Source organism: Canis lupus, chromosome 3 (genome assembly GCF_003254725.2).
Source record: "Canis lupus dingo isolate Sandy chromosome 3, ASM325472v2, whole genome shotgun sequence".
In the NCBI taxonomy this organism is placed as follows: domain Eukaryota; kingdom Metazoa; phylum Chordata; class Mammalia; order Carnivora; family Canidae; genus Canis; species Canis lupus.
In genome coordinates this window covers 58,989,610-59,014,107 of record NC_064245.1, presented here as the reverse complement: position 1 = coordinate 59,014,107, position 24,498 = coordinate 58,989,610, and the positions used below count along the sequence as shown (strand labels likewise).

Sequence of the window (24,498 nt, the reverse complement as noted above, 5' to 3'; positions counted from 1 at the left end):
CTGAATGTCTGGGCAATGCATGCTGCCATGGCACCCACTTTCACTCTGTAGGGACTCAACTCCTAATTCAAATGTGAACAAAAACAAATGCAATGTTTCCCCTCTCTACAAACCACAAGTACAGTAAAAAACGGTAAATCAATTCCACATCATTTCTAAAGCTTGCCTTTACAGCTGAGTGTTATGTTATTCATTCAGTATTTATTATATATGAAAACAAAAACAATAAAACTAATATTAAAAATGGGCATGTGATCTGGGTCTGACAGACACAAGTTTACATCCTGACTCATTATTGTGGGCCTCAGACAGATCACCTAACCTCTCCAAGTGCCCACTTCCACACAAGTGAAAACAGAGGTGTGGTATGAGGGCTGACTAAGGTGTGGTATGAGGGCTGACTAAGGCAGTCCCTACAGCACATGGCTGGCACTGCGCCCGGTGCTCTCTACATGACAAGGCTACCGATCTCAAAAAGATAAGGCATTCCAGTAGAATGCCAATTACTAAAAGTAGAGGGGAAACAAAGCTAGAAAAAAAGCACCACTTTGCAGCCATCAGTTATAGGTGATTCAGGCGGAAGCATCTAGGTACGGTGAAAGTGCCAGTCTCTCTGCATGGGTCACCTGATTACACGGGAAGAATGCTCAGGTTACGCTGGAGAAACCTGGCAGATATCACCAAAGCCAGCACTGACACCATGAAGCAGACTGACATCATGGGCACCTGCCACGGTGCAAGGAAAAGAAGGGAGCACCATCATTCATGGAACGTCACTGCCATCAACACATCGCTCAAGGAATGTCACTGCCAGCAACACATAAGCTGACTCTACACAGGAGCAAACGTCAGGCAACCACAAAGTTAGAAGATATTCCTCAAAAACAGCTAGTCTGTAATCTTCAAAAATATCAACATCGTGAGGCACAAAGGAAAGATACGGAACCATTTCAGATTAAAGGAGCCAGGAGGAGCAACCAGTGAAGTCAGTGCATGTTCTCCAATGGGATCCTAGATGACAGGAAAGCTGCGACGATGGACGTTACTAGGACAACAGATAAAAAGGGAACATTGACGGATGTTCTATACTACTGTGTTGATGTTAATTTTCCTGAATTTTATAACTGTAACACGGCTATCTAAGAAAGCCCACTCTTTTTTTATAAATTTATTTTTTATTGGTGTTCAATTTGCCAACATATAGAATAACACCCAGTGCTCATCCCATCAAGTGCCCCCCTCAGTGCCCACCACCCAGTCACCCCCACCCCCCACCCACCTCCCCTTCCACCACCCCTAGTTCGTTTCCCAGAGTTAGGAGTCTTTCATGTTCTGTCTCCCTTTCTGATATTTCCCACTCATTTTTTCTCCTTTCCCCTTTATTCCCTTTCACTATTTTTTTTTAATTTTTATTTATTTATGATAGTCACAGAGAGAGAGAGAGAGAGAGGCAGAGACATAGGCAGAGGGAGAAGCAGGCTCCATGCACTGAGAGCCCGATGTGGGATTCGATCCCGGGTCTCCAAGATCGCGCCCTGGGCCAAAGGCAGGCGCCAAACCGCTACGCCACCCAGGGATCCCCCCTTTCACTATTTTTTATATTCCCCAAATGAATGAGACCATATTATGTTTGTCCTTCTCCAATTGAGAAAGTTCACTCTTAAAAAAACATGCCAATTTTCTTGGGGTCAAGGAGAACCACAAGGAGTGAAAAGAAATAAAACAAAAATGGGAAAATATGAGCAACAGGTAACTGCGTGAAGCATGCACCTAGTGCCTTGCCCTATTTCTTGTCATCTGATGTTTGAAATTATTTCACAAAAAGTCAAAAACAAAAATGATGAATATTTGGGGGTGCCTGGGTGGCTCAGTGGGTGAAGTGTCTCCCTTTGGCTCAGGTCATGATCTCAGGGTCCTGGGATCAAGTCCCACCGACAGGCTTCTTGCCCAGTGGGGAGTCTGCTTCTCCCTCTTCCTCTACCACCACCCCCTGCTCGTGCTTTCTCTCTCTCAAATAAATAAATAAAATCTTTTAAAAAATGATTTCTATGCTCAAGGACCTTATAATCTACTGGGAAAGATAATACCTTCTAATAACTGCAATGAGCAGCTCTCCAGAAGAGACTCCAGGCTTAAAAGCAGATGACACAGCTTCAAGGTGGGGGGGTGGGGAGAAGCAGAGGAGGATGCCCAGGGCCACGGGGCCCTGCAAGGCAGGTTCGAACCCAGGTTTATACCTACATCTAAAAGTGACATGCAGCTGAGCTCCTGATTAGTGGAGGGTGCACTTACTGAAGCATGGTAATTGAGGGAGGGAGGTAGGGAGGGAGGGAGGGAGGGAGGAAGGGAGGGAGGGAGGGAAGAATTCAGGGAAACAGACTGTGGCACATCCCCAGCATCCACAGTGGAGGTGCTGCTCTCTAGGGCAGCTCAGGAACCAGGTGATGCCACAACGGCATTTATAACTGCTCAAATCGGAGACTGGTGCTTAACCCTGCTGGTTATTCCACCTCACAGGCCCAGGACTGATTAGCCTTTCTTTCTACCCACTCTGGGCAGCAGAGACCAAAGTCATGTACAAAACCGGTTTCTTAGAACTCAGGAGCTCGTGTGTTTGTTTTAACCAAGATTAGGAAAAATGAGGGATTAAATGTAATCCCTCATTTAAGGCAGGTAATGCTGGTAGCTGCAGCAATAGCCTTAAAACTGTCCATTTCTAAGTCAAGATTAGACTTACGGACTGAGGCTGCAAAAAGCCTTGAGGAAACAGACACCCAAATGCCAAGTCCTCTGGCCTCCAAACGAGGAGCTAGGCCATCACGATGTGACCCAGGGAGCAGGACTGTGAACCAGTGTCTGAATCACAGAGGGTGGGCAAGGCCATCCACTCCTCTTCCTCCTGTTGGGGAGACTGCCCTCGGCTCTACACCCAGACTCTCTTCCTGGGGGAACAGTGAGTGCATCCCTCCCCAGAGTCATGGGAAGGTAACATCCAGGGCAAACTGACCTCCCAGGTCATCTTTTATTCAAAACAAGGATCATTTTCAATTTGACCTTCCCCATCAGCAGGGGACTTGGCACTGGGCTGAGGGAAGAGTATTTTAGGAGCCTTTATTTCCCTTTGGAGTCTCCTTGCAACTCCAAACACATTCTGTTTTCACTAATCCTTTTAATTATTTTTTATTATTTTCTTTATTTGAGGGAGTGCACAAGTGTGTGCACACAAGAAGGAGCAGGGAGGGGGGCAGAGGGAGAAGCAGATTCCCTGCTGAGCAGGGAGCCCAAGGTGGGGCTCGACCCCCGGACCCTAGGTCATGACCCGAGCCAAAGGCAGACACTCAACCCACTGAGCCATCCAGGTACCCCTATTCTCACTAATCTTTATCTGTCCTGCTCCCTAAAAATGAGGCAGCACCCTGGAAGGAGGATCGAACACTGGGGACAGAGAGCTGCCTTGCCCCTGAACCCCAAGCCCTACTGAGAAAGGAACCAGAGGAATCACAAACACATCTCATCAGAGAGATGTCAACTCTAATCTTAACAGTAGGCCCATGTTTCGTTCCCTTCTTAATGTTCTACAGCATGCAGTACATAAATACTTGGTGCTAAGAAACTTATTGGCATTAATAATATATTCTGGAAAGATACTGTTAACACATAATCCTAAGAGTACACAATTTTTGAGTTAAGCGAAGTATCTTCCTCATTCCTGGAAATAAAAATTCTTCCATGTTTGTAGATGTAACATTGTATTTGCCCCTAAAAACATATATATATTTTACATTTACTAGGAAGATGATGGAAAATAATAAGAGCCTTAGTAAGGAAATGATATAAAAGAGTGATTACCAATATAACATATTCTCTGATTAGGTTATATGTAACACCCTGAAAACACTAACCTAATTATCAGCAGCCAAAGCAGTAAGCAACCTAGAAGCAGGGAAAATAGGGCTATGTCCGCCAGAAAGGATAAGGAACAACAGCAGTAACACACTCTATACAGCTGGTGAGTGACCAACGTTAAACACAGTGGTGAAATGCTGTATTTATAGTACTTGGAGGCTCTTCTGTGGTTTGGAAGGCCAAAGCCACTTTCTTCTGTTAGTGAAACTTTATTCCTGCTTTCAGTGTTAGTAACAATGGTTTGAAACAACAAAAGCAGCCACAAAACACTGCTTCGTGTGACCTTTGCACACAAAAGTCACCCAGAGCTCCTGTGGTCACTGGTGACAACTGTACTGCCCTTTGGGCAGGCCACACTTCAGGAGCTCCTTTTGGAGAGTGGAACTGGAATTGGGCTTTTTCTCTCAAGAACGTAGATTTGGGGGATCCCTGGGTGGCGCAGCGGTTTGGCGCCTGCCTTTGGCCCAGGGCGCGATCCTGGAGACCCGGGATCGAATCCCACGTCCGGCTCCCGGTGCATGGAGCCTGCTTCTCCCTCTGCCTGTGTCTCTGCCTCTCTCTCTGTGTGTGACTATCATAAATAAATAAAATTTTAAAAAAATAAGAAATAAAAAATAAAAAAAAAAAGAACGTAGATTTGCAGGCAGCCCGGGTGGCTCAGTGGTTTAGTGCCGCCTTTAGCTCAGGGCATGATCCTGGGGTCCCAGGATAGAGTCCCACATTGGGCTCCCTGCAGGGAGCCTGCTTCTCCCTCTGCCTGTGTCTCTGCCTCTCTCTCTGTGTCTCTCATGAATAAGTAAAATCTTAAAAAAAAAAAAAAAACAGATCCTAGATTTGCTTACTTTCTCACTTCCAACTCAGCACCGAAATCAAATAAAATGTATAATGGTCGACTTATGGGGTGATCCACAATGACTTAAGGCTACACTGTGTGCTTTTACCCAGCTTCTAGGGCCACTGGTTTATAACACATACTTCGGTTAAGAAGCAGTTTAACATGAAAATGAAACATTAAACTCCGGAATGTCAAGAAGTATAACTGAGTGAGAACGATGCTGGGTCATGATGTGTGATGCTCCTAACCCACAGAAAGGAGCACTACTCAAAGGCAGCAGGTCACCAAACCCTCACTGCCCAGGACAAGATCTAGAGTCTGAGCCAGAGCGTGGTCCATACTGAGAAAATCTAAGTACAGAGAAAGCAGCTGGACTAACCAGTCACATAACGCTCCCCAATAGGTTAGGAGTTTGTAAACGCTGGCAGCCTACAAGCTTTTCTGGAGCACCAAAGCGCTCTCTGAAGAGAAATGCAAACATGCAGACACAATCAGGATTTGTCACAAAACACATAAGGTAGGGAAATACCTGTTCGTGCAGATCGTAGTCATAGCTGTCGTGCAGCAGAAGACTAAGGACGTAGCGGGTATAAATCATGGCATCAATGCCACATTTCTCCAGCTCCTGTCCCAGCCAGGTCTGCACTGGGCCCAGAGCATGAAGCAGAGACATTTCAGAAACAGATACGGGGCCTGGATAAGAGCTTGAGGAGCTTTCAGATGGTAAACCATCCACAACAACTGTACAGATAGGGCGCATGAATTTAGGTTGCTGACATCCTTAAAATGTGAAGCATTTTCTGCAGTTGATGTTCTGTTGGTATCTGGAGGGGATTTTCACTCCAGTAAAAAGGAGAGATGCTTGACATCTAGGATAAGCATCTATTTTTGCTGGCAGTCAGCCATTAGAACAGAATTTCCCTCTTCAGGCATGACCAGTGAATCAACATCCTGACAGCAATACACACGCAGATGTGATTTTCTACTTTATTTTCACATTGAGGCCAAATGGAAGTCTCCGGCAGAACCTACAAAAATGAGAGAGAGAAAAAAAGGTACACATTATATAAAGATATAAATTACTGATCTTTTGGAAAAATTCAAATGAACTGTTTACTGAAATTTGATGTCTTTGAACATGGATTTCTTTTTGCTGTCATGTTTGACATTTTAAGTCAAGTGATATTTCTTTTTTTTTTTTTTAATTTTTATTTATTTATGATAGTCAGAGAGAGAGAGAGAGAGAGGCAGAGACATAGGCAGAGGGAGAAGCAGGCTCCATGCACCGGGAGCCCGATGTGGGATTCGATCCCGGGTCTCCAGGATCGCGCCCTGGGCCAAAGGCAGGCGCCAAACCGCTGCGCCACCCAGGGATCCCAAGTCAAGTGATATTTCAAAATTTTAAGCTTACATCATTTAAAAGAAAGGAAAACTCAGAAATTTACATTGTTGTGCTTGTACTCAATCAAACCAATGTTTATTCTGCTACCTCAAGACACCGGGCTAATAAAATTTTGTTCCTCTGTAATGCTGAAAGAATTTGTATGGTAACAAATCACTAGTTCATTTTTAAGTGTAGCAGAAGCAAGCAGCTGAATAGTAATTTCATTTAAACAATGGTTAAAAATTAGTCCTTTAAAGTGAAGGGTCATAAAGGTAATCAATCATTTCGTATAGCTACAAGCTTTGCATGGCTGCTCACTATTTTATTTCATAAAAGTGAAAGTAAAACATGTATTTGGCTCATAGCCACACCAGGCTGTATGGTTACACCTGATGTAACTTTTATTCTTTTACACCTTGGCTGATGGTTTGCTTACTGCTATGATAGATGCCATGTTCTTAATAGCTTTTTCCCCTAAGTTAACCTACTTTCAATATGTCAAACTAATCTAACAACGGCCTTATTAAATCACTCATGCCACCAGAAGATGAAAACTACCACAGTGACAAGTAAATCTCATCAACTCAGCTTTTGCATGAATTTTAGCAGACAATAAGAGGGTTACCAAAAGTGATTTAGGAGCCACTGAGTGGCTCAGTCGGTTAAGCGTCCAACTCCTGATTTAGGCTCAGGTCATGGACTCAAGGTCAAGAGACTGAGCCCTATGTCAGGCTCCCTGCTCAGTGGAGAGTCTACTTGAGATTTTTTTCCCCTGTCACTGCCCCTTACCCTACTCACATTCTTACTACTTAAAAAAAAAAAAAAAATTAAAGGTATTATTAGTTAGTAAAAGTATCAAGTCTGAAAGACGTTTCCCCAAAGACTTAAGACTCCACTTCTTGTATTTCATGAATAACTACACAGTAACTTTTACAGACTTTAAAGAAAAATGTTCAAATCTACCATAGGACTAAGTTACTATATTAAGTTGTTAACGTATATTCTATTTTCAAAATTTTTCTCTACCATACAGTCTTTTCTGAATTATGGAAAATAGATAAAGTAAATGTTTTTCTATAATTTTCACTTGCTGAAATTTTCCAGCTGACTCTCAAAATTAAAACATATTTCATTAATTCTTTAAAATGACTGAATCTTCGGATGCCAGAGAGATCATCAATTAAACAATACACTGAATTCTGGGAACACCCCCTGAAGCAAGGTGACATGCTGGTTCTCATTCAATGACAATCAACCTAGATGGAGAACAGACTTGAAGCAACAGCTGAAGGCGCTAGATGAAAGATCTAAGGCAGCTTAAGCTCACAGCAAACAGCACTTAAGATCGGCAGAGAGTAGCCTTAAGAATTCAGTAGAGTACTAATCAGGGCATGCATGTGATAAACTCCCCGATCACAGGAGAAGATCATCAAGAAAACTAGAAGGAAATAGGACTTGGGGACGCCTGGGTGGCTCAGCAGTTGAGCATCTGCCTTCGGCTCAGGGCGTGATCCCACGGTCCTGGGATCAAGTCCCACATCAGGCTCCCTGCATAAAAGCCTGCTTCTCCCTCTGCCTATGTCTCTCTCTGTGTCTCTCATGAATAAATAAATAAAATCTTAAAAAAAAAAAAAAACAAAGGAAATAGGACTTGATGTTCAGCATGCCCAGGGATGGTGCTGTTTCCTACCAGCCAGAGTTGAAAACCAACTAATTCAGAGACACACCCCTGACTCTGTAGGGGAATTAGCCCTAGAGAGAACAGTGTGTGACTAATATATACCAAAAGGAAGACCTGAAGGGCCAAAGTATTTCTAATTTCATTATGGTCCCAGAACAAACCTCAAGAAATGTATAGGAACACAAAAATACTGAGCATCTTAAAAAGTAAGATTCAGGGGCACCTGGATGACTTGGTTGGTTGAGCATTTGCCTCTTGGTTTCGGCTCTGATCATGATCTTATTATGGTGATGGGATCAAGTCCAGTATCAGGTTCCCCACTTGGTATGGAGTCTCTGAAGACTTCCCTCCTGCTCCCCTCACTCCCCCCCCCCAACTTGTGCTCTCTCTGAAATAAATCTTTTTTTTTTTTAAGTAAAATTTATAATGGTTGGAATCCAATAAAAAAAGTAGGAGACATGCAGACAAGCAGGCATAAAGGAAATAGAAATGAAGAGAAAAATAAATTCACTGAAACCAACTCAGAATTGACACAAAAGTGAGAATTAGCAGAAAAGGATTCTGAAGCAGTGATTATGACTAAAGGCCATATATGTAATTAATGAGCAGAGAACAGAAGATATAAAGACTGAAAGTCAAACATATACAGATGAAAACTACAATGTCAGAGAAAAAAGCAGACAGGATGGGGGTAATGGCAGATTAACCCCTCCAGAAGGAAAGATTCCAGTCTTACACTGCAAAAGAAACCATACAAAATGAAACAGAGAGAAAGGAACAAATTAATACAGCTTCAGCAAGCTGTATGACAATTTTAAGAAACCTAACATGTGTAATTGGAAGAGAAAGAGAAGGGGACAAAGAAATATTTGAAGAAATAATGGCCAACATTTTCCCAAAATTGATAACAACTAAGATCTAAGAAGTTCACTGAACTCTAAACACAGAAACATGAAGAAAGTGATACCCAGGCTTCCTGCAACAAAACCATTCAAATGGTAAAGCAAAGAACCACAAAGCCTCTGGGGAGAAAAGACACATCAGGTAGAACAGAGCAAAAGATGACTAAGGACACCAAGTTTTGGAGCACCTGGGTGGCTCAGATAAGTGTCTGCCTTCAGCTCAGATTGGGATCTTAGGGTCCTGGAATCAAGCCCTGCATCAGACTCTCTGCTTAGCCGGGAGCCTGCTTTTCCCCTCTCCCTCTGCCTGCTGCTCCCTCCTGCTTGTGCTCTCTGTCAAATAAATAAATAGACTCTTTAAAATAAGATGAAGGAAAAAAAAAAAGAACACCAAGTTTCTTGTCAGAAACAGGCAAAGGAGAAAGATAATCAGTCAAAAAAATGTTAAAGGACTGGAAGAAAAACCCATCAACATAGAATTCTATACTCATCACAAAATCTTCCAAAACGAAGTTGAAACGAAGACTTTTTTCAGACATGCAAATGCTGGAAGAATCCAGCAATAGCAGCAGATAGCTCTGGGAAGTGTTACAGGAAGTCCTTCAGGCTAAAGGAAGATGACACCAGAACAAAACATGCATCCACTCAAAGGAACAAAGTGCACCAGAAATAAAAAAATAAAAAGAAAAAGAAAAATGTAGTTTTTCTTTTTCTTTTTATTTTTTTATTTCAATATCTTCAAAAGATAATTCCACTATTGAAACAAAAATAGTAACAATTTATTGTGAGGTTTGTAACATACGTGGAAGCAAAATGGAGGGTAACAGAACGCGAAGCTGGGTGCGGGGGGTTAATAACACTCCTACCAGCTCCTCCCATATTACCTGCAATGGGAGAATGCCACCTGGAGACAGATTGTGATACAACAGCTGTTAATAATCACAATAAACATAAATGGTCAAACCAACCAATTAAAAAGCAGAGGTGGTCAGACTGGATTTTAAAACTGCAAGATGCAAATATATGCTCCTTATAAAAATATCCACATTCAAAGTTCCAAGTAAAGGGATGGGAAGAGATACACCATGCCAACATTAACAAAAAGCAAGGTGCAGGGGCATCTGAGTGGCTCAGTTGGGCAGCTGACTCTTGATTCTGGAGTCCTCAGATCAGCCCACATGGGCTCCATGCTCAGTAGCGAGTCTGCTTGAGGATTCACTCTCTCCCTCTCATGTCTGCCCCTCCCCATGCTTGCCCTCCTTCTCTCTCAAATAAACATTTTCTTTTCTAGATTTTATTTAAGAGAGAAAGACACAGATAGCAAGAGAGAACATGAACAAGAAGAAGGAGAAGGAGAAGCAGGCTCCACACTAAGCAGGGAGCCCGATTAGACCCTGGGATTATGACCTGAGCCAAAGACAGATGTTTAACCAACTAAAGCCACATAGGCGCCTCATAAATAAATCTTAAAAAAAAAAAAAAAAAAAGGGTACAAGGTAGAATGATTATAGTATCTGACATTTTAGAGCAAGGAGTAGTAACAGAAGTAAAGGTCATTTCGTGACGATAAAGGGGTCAATTACTAAGGGATGTAACAGTCCTATTTATTATATACCTGGTAGCAGAGTTACAAACTGTGTGAATAAAAACTGATAGCATTTCAAGATATAAACAAAGCCATTATTTGTACTAGATATCAAAATCCCCCTCTCTCAAACACTGAAAGAAATAAACACCAAGTCCGTAAGGATTTAGAAGACTCGAGCAATATTATCATCAATCTGACAGAAGACTGTATTCTGGGCCATAAAGAAGGTTGTAACAAATTTAAAAGGATTCAAATCATAGAAAATATACTCTTTGACCATATGGAACTAAATTATAAGCTAATCAGTAGTGCCTGGGTGGCTCAGTCAGTTGAGTGTTGGACTCTTGATTTCGGCTCAGGTCATGATCTCAGGGTTTTGAGATGGACACTGGAACCTGCTTGATATTCTTTCTCCCCCTTGTACCTCCTCCTTTCTCGCTTGCTCTTAAAAAAAAGAAAAAAAGAAAAGTGGTTTCAACCCAAGTATAGGATTCTCTGTTGTCATTAAGAAATTTCACACTTCTTTAGACAAGTGCAAAGATTCAAGAAGTGGGTGAGAAAAAAAATCAACATAAAAATGCAAAATGAAGCAAAGCACACTGAACTCCCAAGATCTCATCAAGGCTGGTTAAAACCTTCCCTTGCATTTTTACCCCTAACAGAACTCTTCTCGAACTTGTTCAATAACTGATGACATAACATTTTAAAATAATAGGACATATCTCTAGAGTTACTAGGGATTATGATCTTTTTTACTCTCTATAGTTCAGACTGCAGAGGAAAAGGAGAAGAGCAGAGGCTGCTAAGTCTGGTACCATCAGACTACCTGGCAGCTGTCCATGCAAGAACTCTGAGTGGATCCTAGTAATAGGGTCTGAGACAGAAAAAGTACAAGATGGCTCTTCTTGTACCATAATGGTAGGTCTAAACGTTCTTGGAGCCAGTGTCCATCCTCCCTATTCTGAACCTCAAACTTAGCAGATGACCCAGGTAGAGAATATGGAGCCCTAACAAAGCTGCTTCTCCCTAAGCAGCAAGCCTTCAACAGAGGGATGAACACATGACAGAATGAGACTCTGTTTCCAGTTCTGAACTAAAAGGAGACTCCTAGGTATGTTGGTTCTGATTTTTAATTAGAACTTATTTTGGAGGTGCCTGGGTAGCTCAATTGGTTAAGCATCTGCCTTCAGCTCAGGTTATGATCTCAAGGTCCTGGGATTGAGCCCAGCATTGGGCTCCCTGCTCCGCGAGGAGTCAGCTTCCCCCTTTCCCTCTGTATGCTCTCACACATGTGCACTCTCTCAAATAAATAAATCTTCAAAACAAGAAAATTGGGCAGCCCAGGTGGCTCAGCGGTTCAGCGCCACCTTCAGCCCACGGCGTGATCCTGGAGACCGTGGATTGAAGCCCGCGTCAGGCTTCCTGCATGGAGCCTGTTTCTCCCTCTGCCTGTGTCTCTGCCTCTCTCTGTCTCTCGTGAATAAATAAATAAGATCTTTAAAATAAAATAAAATAAAATAAAATAAAACAAGAAAACTTATTTTGGGTACAATCAATGACATGGTCAAAACAGTGGAACGGTCTGACAAACACAGGCAAAACCCATTTAATGTTTGCCTGGCAAATTCAAGAACACAGCTGGCAAACACCCAAATTTCAAACTGTTACGCTCATTCCAAATGTGAAATTTAATCAATATGAAGTTAAATTTCATTTCGGTTTAACTAAATTCTCCAAAAAAATTTTTTTAAGATTTTTAAAAATTTTTATTTATTTGAGAAAGAGAGAGAACAAGAGAGAGAGAAAATAATTGGGGAGGGACAGAGGGAGAAGCAGACTCCCTGCTGAGCAGAGAGCCTGATGAGGAGATCGATCCCAGGACCCTGAGATGATGACCTGAGCCACATGCTTAACTGAATTAATCACCCAGGTGCTCCTCCAAAAGAGGTTTTTTGTTTTTTAAGATTTAATTTATTTATTCATGAGAGACACACAGAAAGAGGCAGAGACATAGGCAGAGGGAGAAGCAGACTCCCTGTGGGAAGCCTAATGCAGGACTCAATCCCAGGACCCCAGGATCATGACCTAAGCCAAAGGCAGACGCTCAACCACTGAGCCGAGGCACCTCTCTAAAAGAGTTTTTTTTTTTTTAAGACTTTATTTATTTATTCATGAGACACACACACAGAGACACAGGCAGAGGGAGAAGTAGGCTCCATGCAGGGAGCCTGACAGGGGTCTCCAGGACCACGCCCTGGGCTGCAGGCAGTGCTAAACCACTGCGCCACCAGGGCTGCCCCTCCAAAAGAGTTTTAAAGAAAAAGCACCACTATATATACTCCAGGCTTTCTGTTTTGCTTCACTTCATTTTTTCAACATCTGATTCTTTCTCCAAAAGTTTACAGAGTTAAGAAGGCCTTCGGATCACCGTATCTTTCTCCCATGCAAAACTAACCCGAATCATCCCAAAGACTGGATTGCATAAATGATCATTTAAAAGGTCCCACAATAGGGGTATCTGGGTGGCTCAATCGATTAAGTGTCTGCCTTCAGCCCAGGTCATGATCCCAGAGTCCCGGGATCGAGCCCCACACTGGGCTCTCTGCTCAGTGGGGGTTTGCTTCTCCCTCTGCTCCTCACCCCACTCATACTCACTAGCACATGCTCTGTCTCTCCAATAAATATATTTTTTAAATACATAAAAAAGGGGCAGCCCAGGTGGCTCAGCGGTTTAGCGTCTGCCTTCAGCCGAGGGCCTGATCCTGGAGACCCAGGATGCAAAAAAATATACATAGCTATAATTAAATGCCCATGGAAGTTTCTATATCACTTATGTCTTTTTTAATTCTTGAAGGTAGCACAAAAGAGTGGAAAGTACATGAGCCCTAGCACAAAAGAGTGGGAAGTACATGAGCCCAGCATAACATTTAGGGTTTTGTAGTCCATCTCACCTTCGCTACTTAAGAGCTGGTTTCTGTAACTTGTTTCCTCACCTGTAAAACAGAATAATATATATGTGCTCTCTCTACACCTCAAATCTCTCACAAGGTTGTTGCAATGAGCAAATATTTTGTGGCCTTTGCATTTCATAAAGTCATACGAATGGAAGGTACTGTTACAAACTACCCCCCTCGGGCAGCCCCAGTGGCCCAGCGGTTTAACACCGCCTTTGGCCTGGGGTGTGATCCTGGAGACCCAGGATCGAGTCCCACGTTGGGCTCCCTGCATGGAGCCTGCTTCTCCCTCTGCCTGTGTCTCTGCCTCTATCTCTCTGTCTCTCTCATGGATAAATAAATAAATCTTTAAAAATAAAAATAAAAGCCTTTAATTCTTTATCTAGTCTGTATAAACATTTTCGAGTCATATAATTAGTCCCAAAGGATTTGTCCACAAGGAAAAAAAGAAAACCGATCTAATACTTATTATACAAGTAAATATTTATTTAACAAATAATTAAGACTTGGTAAGGCTACAAGTTTCATATGAGTAATTTAACAAGGGATTTTTGAGGTGGAATGAAGGTCATTTTGAAGAAGTTCACTGATCTTCCAAAATCTCTTCCCTTATTATAACAACGTGCCAAGAAACATAATGCTGTCTTTCTGTACTCTTCGTAACACCACACACATTCCTAGAAGTAATTCAAATTACAGCCCCCATTAGTGGGTGTGACAAGTCACCTAGGGTACAAGCAGCAGTGAGTCCTATAAGCTCTGAGAATCAGACATTCTGTAGTTCAGTTTCTTTAGAGCTCAAGCACAGGAGACAAGTGACCAGCTAAATTTAAATATTAGAGTATTTCCCTTCTTCTTTTGTAATATAGTGAATGTTTTTTTTTATAGTGAATGTTTTTAGATTTGCTGGAAACATATAAAAATTATTTCAAAAGCACCATCTCGGGCAGCCCGGGTGGCTCAGCAGTTTAGTGCCACCTTCAGCCCAGGGCGTGATCCTGGAGACCCGGGATCAAGTCCCACATCGGGCTCCCTGCATGGAGCCTGCTTCTCCTGCCTGTGTCTCTGCCTCTCTCTGTGTGTCTCTCATGAATAAATAAAACCTTAAAAAAAAAAGCACCATCTCTTTCTGACATGGTACATATCTATCATCTGTGGAATATTCTCAATTTGCTTGTGTTACAGCATAACTGATCATAAAGAGCACCAGTCAACAGTTCTAAACCGTGTTTCTCTGGGCAAAATGGAAAGGGCAGATCTTGTGGAGGGAAATCTGTTCAACAGACTTACTCTCCAAGCACTTCTGCTTTTCTGCTCAAGTGAATCCCATCTACTTTCATTAAAAAACAAAAACAAAAAAAACTAAGTATTTTTCTAAATACAAGAGAAGGATGTGGCAGCCTGGGTGGCTCAGCGGTTTAGCACCACCTTCAGCCCAGGGCCTGATCCTGGAGACCCAGATCGAGTCCCACGTAGGGCTCCCTGCGTGGAGCCTTCTTCTCCCTCTGCCTGTGTCTCTGCCTCTCTCTGGTGTGTGTCTCCCATGAATAAATAAATAAAATCTTAAAAAAAGGATGCCCACACACAATTTCTCCACCCTAATATAATTCACAGTATTTTCATGTGATAATTTTCATTATCAGTGTTTTTTTCCTTTCCATAGAACTTCAAATGTTTTCTGGGGCACCTAGGCAGCTCAGTCAGTTAAACATCCGCCTTCTGCTCAAGTCATGATCTCCGGGTTCTAGGACTAAGCCATGAGTCTGGCTCCCTGCTCAGTGAGGAGTCTGCTTCTCCTTCTCCCTCTGACTCTACCCCTGCTCCTTCTCTGTCTCACTCACTCTCTCTCAAATAAGTAAAAATCTTTTTTTTAAAATAGCACATAAAAAAAAAATTGGCCACACCAGCCACATTTCAAGAGCTCAAAGCCACACATGGCTAGTGGCTACTGTGCAAATATAGGACATTTCTGTCACGGCAGAAGTTCTGAACAATACTGGCTTTGATTCTCTTCAGCAAATGAACTACGTTTGACTAAAAAAGGGTCATTGGCTCAACAGAATCCATGTACCCTTCCTCATGTACCTAGGACCATGAGAGACACTCCTCATACCCAGAAAATGGGTGCTAAGCACAACCATTCTGAGACAGTACAATGTGCCAGAGGGATTGCCGGAGGGAAGTAGAAAACATCTGCCTTTGTGTTTGATAGGGGTCAAATGTCATTACAGTAGAAAGTAATCCATGGAAGGCTCAGTGACAATGTCAAACTGTATACAGAACAGCAAGAACCATGAAGCTTACTGACAAAGCAAAAAGAAAACCGAGAATAATCAGGATGGGGTGCTAAAGCTCAAAATTTGGTAAGAAAGGTTATCTAGTCAAATAAAGTATATTATGCTGCAGAAATAAACAATCCCCAAATCACAGAAGCTTAACAAAGGCTTTATATGCTCCTGCTACATGTCCATCCAGGACTGGCAGGGACACTCAGCATAACCACAGCATAACCTCTCTGGTACACAAGATGTCAGTAGGGTTGCTACTGCTAGTCCAGGAACCACGGGGAAAGAAAACCTGGGTCAGAGCATGTACCAGTGCTTTGGAAACTCCTTCCTGGAAGTGAGCCCCACATCTCACCAGTCAAAGCCAAGTCTCATGGCCTCACTCACTTCAAGTGGGGGTAGGGGAAGCACACTCCTCTCCCATGCCAGGGAGGAGGGAAGAGCAGTGATAGGTGTCAATAGCCTTAAGGATTACTTCAAGAGCTAAAATGTGAGGCTCCTGATAGGAGACAACTCTAAAGTTTAACACTAGGGATGCCTGGGGGGGCTCAGTCAGTTAAGCATCTGCCTTTGGCTCAGGCCACGATCCTAGCTCAGTGGGGAGCCTGCTTCTCCCTCTTCCTCTGTCTGCACCCCCACCCAACTTGAGTTCTTACTTGCTCTGCACTCCCCTCAAATAAATCTTAAAAAAAATTTTTTTTTTAAATAAAGTCTAGCACTACTGAAACCAGCATTCTGGTCAACTTGGGTGGAACATTCAAGGCAGATGAATTAAAACACTGCAAATAATAATAATAAGTCCCACAAGAGAGACTAAAGTAACAAGCTAAGGAAGGTTCTGAAGGCATGAGGACTGCTGAAACATTAACACCTAAATGGTAATGAGCCAATTCGTGCCCTAACTCCTCCAAGCAGCCATCCCTAATTACTTAAAGCCACACTGCTCTCTTCCTGTGACACTTAGGGCACTCACTGTCCTCCTGCTCTCTGCCTTTCAATGATATGCATCCATACTATTCTCCAACTGCCTCCTGCGTGTGGGTTCCTTTACAAGCAAGGCTGAAAGTTCTTCAAAGCCAAACTGTGACATATTCCACATGCTAATTAGCAGAATTTTTAGGCCTTGGCAGGTGAGCAAAACTGTGTCAAACTAAACACTCTCCCAATCTAAATGGAACACATTCTCAAAGACAGCCGTGGGAAATACAATATTCCTAATACTGGCGTGTGTGGAGAAAACGCTGAGCTCTGGTCAAGTTCTCAGCTCCCAGGTGGAGAACAACTCTAACCTAGGAGCCCCAGCTCATTCTTCCACCACCCACACGTGTGCTAGAGGCTTTCTGTGTGCCAGGTCTTGTGTATGCTGCTAGTGACACAAAATCAATAATCCTTAGGTCTGTTCTTTCTGTATATACCATCCTATGCTAGGGGGCTTTGGTCTTTATCCTTAATCAACTTGTACTTCTTCCTACTGAAACACACCACCTTCCACCTGCCCTTGGATCTAGTTTGGTACTTTTGCAATTTATGACTTGACACTAACTACATATTTTTTAACCAGTCTTCTTCACTACAACTTTCACAGTAAATTTGATAAAGTACTCAGTATACAAGAGTCTGAATTACCTGAAACTGTATAATTCCTCAATTTCTGTATTAATACAATTTTCACACATACACAAAAGCATCTGAAGGGGAAGCATAAATAAAGGACATACAAAATATAAACAGAAGAAAACAGAATAATGAAAGTAGATGTTTGAACTATGACGACTCTGGCTTTTAGATTCTACTACTTCTCACCAAGATCCTAAATATCTGCCCAATAAATCAGAGAGTGCACACATGTAACGAGGTAGTTACACACAGATTTGCATCAATTTAGAATATAAGGGATCGTTTATTTTCTTTAGTAGGTAGCACGCCTCCAGAGCAAATCTATGGCCAGAAGAGAAAATCCATAGAGAATTCACAGCCTAAACCAGAACTTGTATCACTAAAGAAACGACAGGCTAAAAGCTGATCATACATACCTGTTTAGCCTCTGAATCTGAAAAATTATGTAGATATGGACAATCAGACCCCATTGTCTCTTTCCCATCTAGAAATGTGTCAAATTTGAGGAAATGAATAAGGCTTCTGTTTAAGATAATATAACCTACAAGATTAGTGTGAGACATGAGTGCTTTCCTCACAAATAGAAAGAACTGCATGTAGATTAAATTCCCTTTTTACTAGCCAATCTATCAGAAATGAACTGGTTCGTGTATATTCTCCAGTGACAGTTAAAATGAATTCTTTTCATGAATGTAGGGTTGTTCTTGTAGGTAAGAGTATTTACTTGATAGTAATAGGAACTAACAAAGGTCTTACTAAATTGCAGACACATAACAGACCTGGTGAATCTCTAAACTGAAAAGATTAGAAAAAAGAAGAACTAACTAGATAATGATGGTAGGTAAAAGGACTTGGTTCTACAGAGAATCAGTAGTAAAGAATAGACGTCCACTAAAGGAAAAACAAATGGGAACGACAACACAGTCTAAGGAGAGGAAATAAAAGGGAAGCTGTCAGCCTAGACTGGATAAAATCTCTCCTCTTGTCGAGGGTTTACAGAATCCAAAGGCTGGGTCAGCCTCCAGGTTCTCAGAGCTGTAACTGGCCTAACCAGAGGGAGATAAACTGCTTATACAAAGTAACACTGCTTGATTTCTAATTTTTAGTCTGTTGTCAGTTATTTGAGGATTCATTCTTATCTGTTAATATTTCTGGTTTGAAAAACTGGACTGATTTTTCCAGACTGAAATCTCTGCAGGTTATCACATTATAATAATCAGTGTCTATAACTCATCTAGATCTATTAGACATCAGAATTTGTTACCAGGAATACAGAATGGCAGTTTTATGCCTTCAAAAAAGCCCTTATTGTAGACTTACCAAAAAATGCCATTTTTCCCCTAGAAAGGGCAAACCGCATGTTGGGCAGTTTACAGAATCAAAACCCATGAGGAAAATCCTTTGGGTCAGAGGGAAAGCAGTAAATGTATACGCTGACATCTAAAAGAAACAGTCTTCCTGCAAACAATAAAACAGCTACCAAACAAACTTCAAACATCAAAACAAAATTCATTATTATGAAATCCTAAAAGTTTTTAGAAAAATTGCTGGAAGGTGGTCAAGCTAAATTTCAGAAATTTAAAAACTTCAATTAAGAGAAACTGAACGGACCTTCAACTCTAAGAAATAAAAATTTTCAGAAACACTAAGCAAATTTATTTAGAAACAAAAAATTTAAATAAGCAGATTTTTAGAATTTTGAGAATGCAAAAAGCTCTAACATAAAATTCATTTAATCAAGGATAAAGAGTTTATCAAATAAGATACTAGATCATGGGGACATGTGGGTGGCTCAGTGGTTGAGCGTCTGCCTTCGGCTCAGGTGATAATCCCGGGGTCCTGGGATCAAGTCCCAAACTGGGGTCCCCACAGGAAGTTTGCGTCTCCCTCTACCTGTCTCTCATGAATAAATAAAATCTTTAAAAAAAAAAAAAGGATACTAGATCATGGTGTATTATAGTAGTTTTTCGGGATGCCTGGGTGACTCAGTAGTTGAGCATCTGCCTTCGACTCAGGGCATGATCCTGGGGTCCCAGGGACCGAGTCCCACCCACATCAGGCTCCCTGCATGGTGCCTGCTTCTGCCTCTGCCTCTCTCACGAATAAATAAAATCAATCAATCAAATAATCGTTTTTCAGACTGCCCCTGTTGCTTGTCAAATGTCTGTTCATAAAAATTCTACAGCTTTCAGGGGCCTGGGCGGCTCAGTTAGTTAAGGTTCCGACTCAATTTCATCTCAGGTCAGGATCTGAAGTCACATGAGATCAAGACCTCCTGTCATCAGGTTTCCTTGCTCAGAGTGGAGCCTCGTTGAGATTCTCTCCCTCCTCCCCAATACACATGCACTCTATTTAAAATACATATATATATATATATATATAATATATATTTAATATATACATACTTTTTTTTAAGTCTACAGCTTTCAACTACTGACCTCAAATTACAAAGTGAATTGTCTTCTGAGTTTCGAGAGGTGGGGGGAAAAATGGCCTAAAATTCTGAGGCTCACCAGTAAGAGAGTGGTTGGTCCATTTTTTAAAAATACTAATATAAAGCCATAAGCTAAGTAATACATATTACAGTTCTCCAAAATGACATTAGATAATAAGCAATTCTTTTTTAATAATAAATTTATTTTTTATTGGTGTTCAATTTGCCAACATACAGAATAACACCCAGTGCTCATCCCGTCAAGTGCCCCCCTCAGTGCCCGTCACCATTCACCCCCACCCCCCGCCCTCCTCCCCTTCCACCACCCCTAGTTCGTTTCCTAGAGTTAGGAGTCTTTATGTTCTGTCTCCCTTTCTGATATTTCCTACCCATTTCTTCTCCCATCCCTTCTATTCCCTTTCACTATTATTTATATTCCCCAAATGAATGAGAACATATAATGTTTGTCCTTCTCCGATTGACTCATTTCACTCAGCATAATACCCTCCAGTTCCATCCACGTTGAAGCAAATGTTGGGTATTTGTCGATAATAAGCAATTCCTTGGTAAGATTTAGTGTTTCTCAATAAGAGATACCTAGTTCAATAAAAAATTTTGTGATCATTATCTGATTCATATCCTACTAGTTAGCAATTTTAAAGGATCAGTATAAAATCCTCTATTTGTAAAATGATATACATTTCAGAACTCAGAATAGGTTCAAAGTACATGTATTTTTCATCCATTAATTATAGGTTTCAAAGATTAAATCATCTTTAGCTGTGACTCTTAGATTAACTATGTAGTTAGAGTTCCTAGAAAGCTATTTAAATGAACATTGTCATCATTTAAAATGTAACCTGCTACAGTTTCCCCAAAGTGTATTCATTATTCTAGGTGATAAAAAAATTTATTATTTTTGCCATAGAAATTTCTTCCTTTTGCATAAATTAGGGAAATACCAGAACTGAAACAAAAGTAGGTTTATTTATTTTAGGAGGTCTTAAAACTTTTAATATGATAATGTGCATCTGGAACCTCTAGGGAGGAAACAAAGTAGATAGCATTTTCCATACTTATTTAATTACAGACCTCTTCTATGTTCCTGAGAACACTTTGGGAAATATGACCTTTTAACCAGAAACACTTAACATTTTCCTAAGGGCCAAGTCATAAGAAAGACCTAGATCTTTTAGGGTCCTTACATCCTCAATTTCCTAAGGTTGAAAAGTTAAACTAAAGATACCATTTAAGAATAAGATCATTAAGTACACCCTTCTCCTTTATTTCCCTTTAAAAAATCTGCATAAATTCTATTGTGCTGCACATCAATCCAGACTCCTTTTTATATGGGATCAGAACCTTCCAGATTTCCCCCTTTCCCCTAGACACACCTAGTCCTTATCTATAACCTTGGAATAGACATATAAGGTGCTATGCCTGCATTCAATGCACTCAATGCACACCACTTAGTTGCCAGCGTATATTATAGGCACAGCAGCAAGCACGCACCTGAGGGATCAAGGAGTTGCTTACAGCCATTGAAATGATCCTGGGTTTATTTCCTTCCACTGCACAAAACCACCAAGTGTTTTTAGCAGCTCAAAAGACGGAGATCTAATAGGATGCTAATGGCGAAGCCAGCACTAAGAGTCAATTCACCTGACCAGTGTGTCTGAACTCAAGATGGCCAAGCTTGGGTGCTCAGAGGGCACATGCTCCAGGGGTGGTGGAGGGCAAGCTAATTGAGAAGTGCTTGTAGTCCATAAACATTTGCTGGGGTCAAGCACAGCTGGCTAAAAAATTTAGAAAGGCTACTGATTTTCAGTGTACTCTGAGGCACCCCAGAATCTGAGAAACACGCTGAGAAGCCCCACTACTCTTAGAGACCAAGTAGAGTGGCATTAATAGGATTGTATACCTATGGAATTCTCCATACATCAATGATACTCAAGACCCAAAATATAAATACTTTAAAGATAATGCAATATTAACAATGCAATATTCTTGAAAAATTTTTTTTAAAGGAAGTCTGTATTAGGCCTTGTTTTGACTTCCACTTTTTTTTTTTAATATTTTATTTATTCATGAGAAACACAGAGATGTGTGAGAGAGAGGCAGAGACACTGACAGAGGGAGAAGCAGGCTCCATGCAGGAAGCCCGATGTGGGACTCGATCCCAGGACTCCAGGATCACGCCCCGGGCCGAAGGCAGGGGCTAAACCGCTGAGCCACCCAGGGATCCCGAAAATATTTTTTTAAGATTTTATTTACTTATTCATGAGAGAGACAGAGACATAGGCAGAGGGAGAACCAGGCTCCCCACGGGGAGCCTGATAGGAGACTTGATCTGAGGACCCCAGGATCATGACCCAAGCCAAAGGCAGATGCTCAACCACGGAGCCATCCAGGTGTCCCTATTCTTGAAAATCTATTTAAAATAGTCAGTGGTCGGGATACCTGGGTGGCACAGCCAGTGAACTATCCACCTCTTGATTTCTGCTCAGGTCATGATCTTGGGGTCATGGGACTGAGCCTCACACTGGGCTCTGCGCTCAGCAGACTCTTCTTGGGACTCTCTCTCCCTCTCCCTCTGCCCCTTCCCCCCTACGCCCACTCTCTTATACTCTCCCTAAAAATAAATAAATAAAATCTTTAATATATTCAGTGGCCTGCACAGGTCCCAGCCTGCCTGTGGTTTAGGGCTGCTACCTGCCTCATAAAACAAAAGGAAGTGTTCATCTTCTGGGAAGACACAATGGTCTTCTCCTCTGAAAAAGCCTCCTACAGGGCAGCCCCGGTGGCGCAGCGGTTTAGTGCTGCCTGCAGCCTGGGGTATGATCCTGGAGACCTAGGATCGAGTCCCACGTCGGGCTTCCTGTATGGAGCCTGCTTCTCCCTCTGCCTGTTTCTGCCCCTCTGTCTCTATGAATAATAAAATCTTAAAAAAAAAAAAAAAAAGCCTCCTACACAGTTGGCTTTAGCATCTTCCAGGAATAGGGAGGCAGGGATTGAGGCCTCATGAGTCAGGGTTTCAGCTGAGTTAGAGAAGACAATGCCTATAACCAGAAACTCCAGAGTCGTATAGTTACCTCCAGGTAACCCAGCCTGGGCTTCATGACAGTCATAGAAGTGAATTCCTTAACAATAAAATAATAGGGGGTTTTTTTTGGAAGATTTTATTTTTTATTTATTTGATAGGAGGAAAGAACACAAAGCAGGGGGAGCAGTGGGAGAGGGAGAAGCAGACTCTCCACTGAGCAGGGAGCCCGATGAGGGACTTGATCCCAGGACCTCAGGACCATGATTTTGCTGAAGGCAGATGCTTAACTGACTGAGCCACTCAGGTACCCATAATAGTTTCAAAAAATAAAATATCTAGCAAAGTATGGCACAAAGGTGACAGATTTTGGATTGGAATTTTACACTAATTAAAACTCTTCTCAGGGCACCTGGGTGGTTGAGTCATTTAAATGTCCAACTCTTGGGCAGCCCCGGTGGCGCAGCGGTTTGGCGCCGCCTGCAGCCTGGGGTGTGATCCTGGAGACCCGGGATCGAGTCCCACATCGGGCTCCCTGTGTGGAGCCTGCTTCTCCCTCTGCCTGTGTCTCTGCCTCTCTCTCTCTGTGTCTATGACTAAATAAATAAAATCTTAAAAAAAAAAAAAAAAAAAAAGTTTAAATGTCCAACTCTTGGTTTCAACTCAGGTCATGATCTCAGGGTCATGAGATCAAGCCTCATGTCAGGCTCTGTGCTCAGCACAGAGTCTGCTTATCTCTCTCCACCCATCCCTTGCTCCTCCCCACCCCCAAATAGTAAAATACTTAAAAAACCAAACCAAAAAACCCTTCTCAAAAAATAGACTGGCATGATGTTCTGTAGAGGTCTATACAGGTCAAAACTTTATAATCTCACTGATATGTTCAAATCATAAATATTACAAAGGTAAATGTAAAGAAAAAAGTAGCAGACATATGCACTCATATACACAACAAATATACACAAACAACTAAGAAAAGCAAATAAACAGAAACAGTTAAGTATCCAAACACTAAACATAAAAGTCAACTTTCAAATGACTCCTCTTAAATATAAAGTTGACTATGCTTTTCTTATAGATTCTGGTCAAGTTTTCTATCACATAAAATACTTAATTTGGGGGTTAATAATATTCTACTCAAGTTAATATGAAATTAAGACAACTCTGGGGGAAAAAAAATCTAATAATCCTTGGAAATATTTAATAAACGAGAGTAATCTTATCCAGATGCATCTTTCAGGTACTACCACCTAACAACCTGTAACAAGAACCACAGGAGTGATCTGGGATTAGAGTTGTGTTCTAGATCCCTGGACAGGGGGTGCCTAGATGGCTCAGGAGTTGAAAAACTGTCTTTGGCTCGGGTCGTGATCCCAGGGTCCTGGGATTCCGAGTCCCATATTGGGGTCCCCAAAAGGAGCCTCCTTCTCCCTCTGCCTGTGTCTCTGCCTCAGTCTCATGAGTAAGTAAATAACATCTTTAAAATTAAAAAAAAAAAAAAAAATCCCTAAACATTCATGTCTCAGCTCCTCAGTGACAAGGTCAAAAACCTATGTAATTTATGCAGAAGGCATTATCTACAAACCAATTCTCCACCCCCACCAATGGTGACTTTAACTACCAGAGCAATTGAGGACCAGGCTTAAGAGGAGAGATGGTCACTACAATGACAGATGTTACATCAGAACTTAGCAAACCCACTGAATCACAAACTCCCTTCTACCAAGGTCCCCAGGTGACAAATGTACTTTTTTTCTTTTTTAAAGGAAGCTCTAGGCCTAATGCGGAGCTTGACCTCATTACTCCAAGGACAAGAGTCCCATGCTGTACGGAACGAGCCAGCCAGGCACCCCGTCTTTCCCCACCTCAAGA

General features: G+C 41.8%; 2 protein-coding genes across 11 annotated transcripts in view; one reads left to right on the top strand and one right to left on the bottom strand.

Annotated features, from left to right (window-relative positions):
- PPP2R2C (protein phosphatase 2 regulatory subunit Bgamma) overlaps positions 1–24,498 on the top strand; it is a 947,578-nt gene that overhangs the window by 494,423 nt on the left and 428,657 nt on the right. The window lies entirely within an intron of this gene.
- Positions 1–24,498, bottom strand: part of KIAA0232 (KIAA0232 ortholog) — a 94,088-nt gene that overhangs the window by 51,529 nt on the left and 18,061 nt on the right. For all 10 annotated transcript variants that reach the window (XR_007409614.1, XR_003132728.3, XR_007409613.1 and 7 more), the window contains exon 2: positions 5,271–5,769. Coding sequence is in view for 7 of the 10 variants with exons in the window: in XM_025438379.3 (XP_025294164.1) it covers positions 5,271–5,501 (231 nt within the window). In the remaining 3 variants the exon portion in view is untranslated. The remainder of the gene's footprint in view (positions 1–5,270; positions 5,770–24,498) is intronic.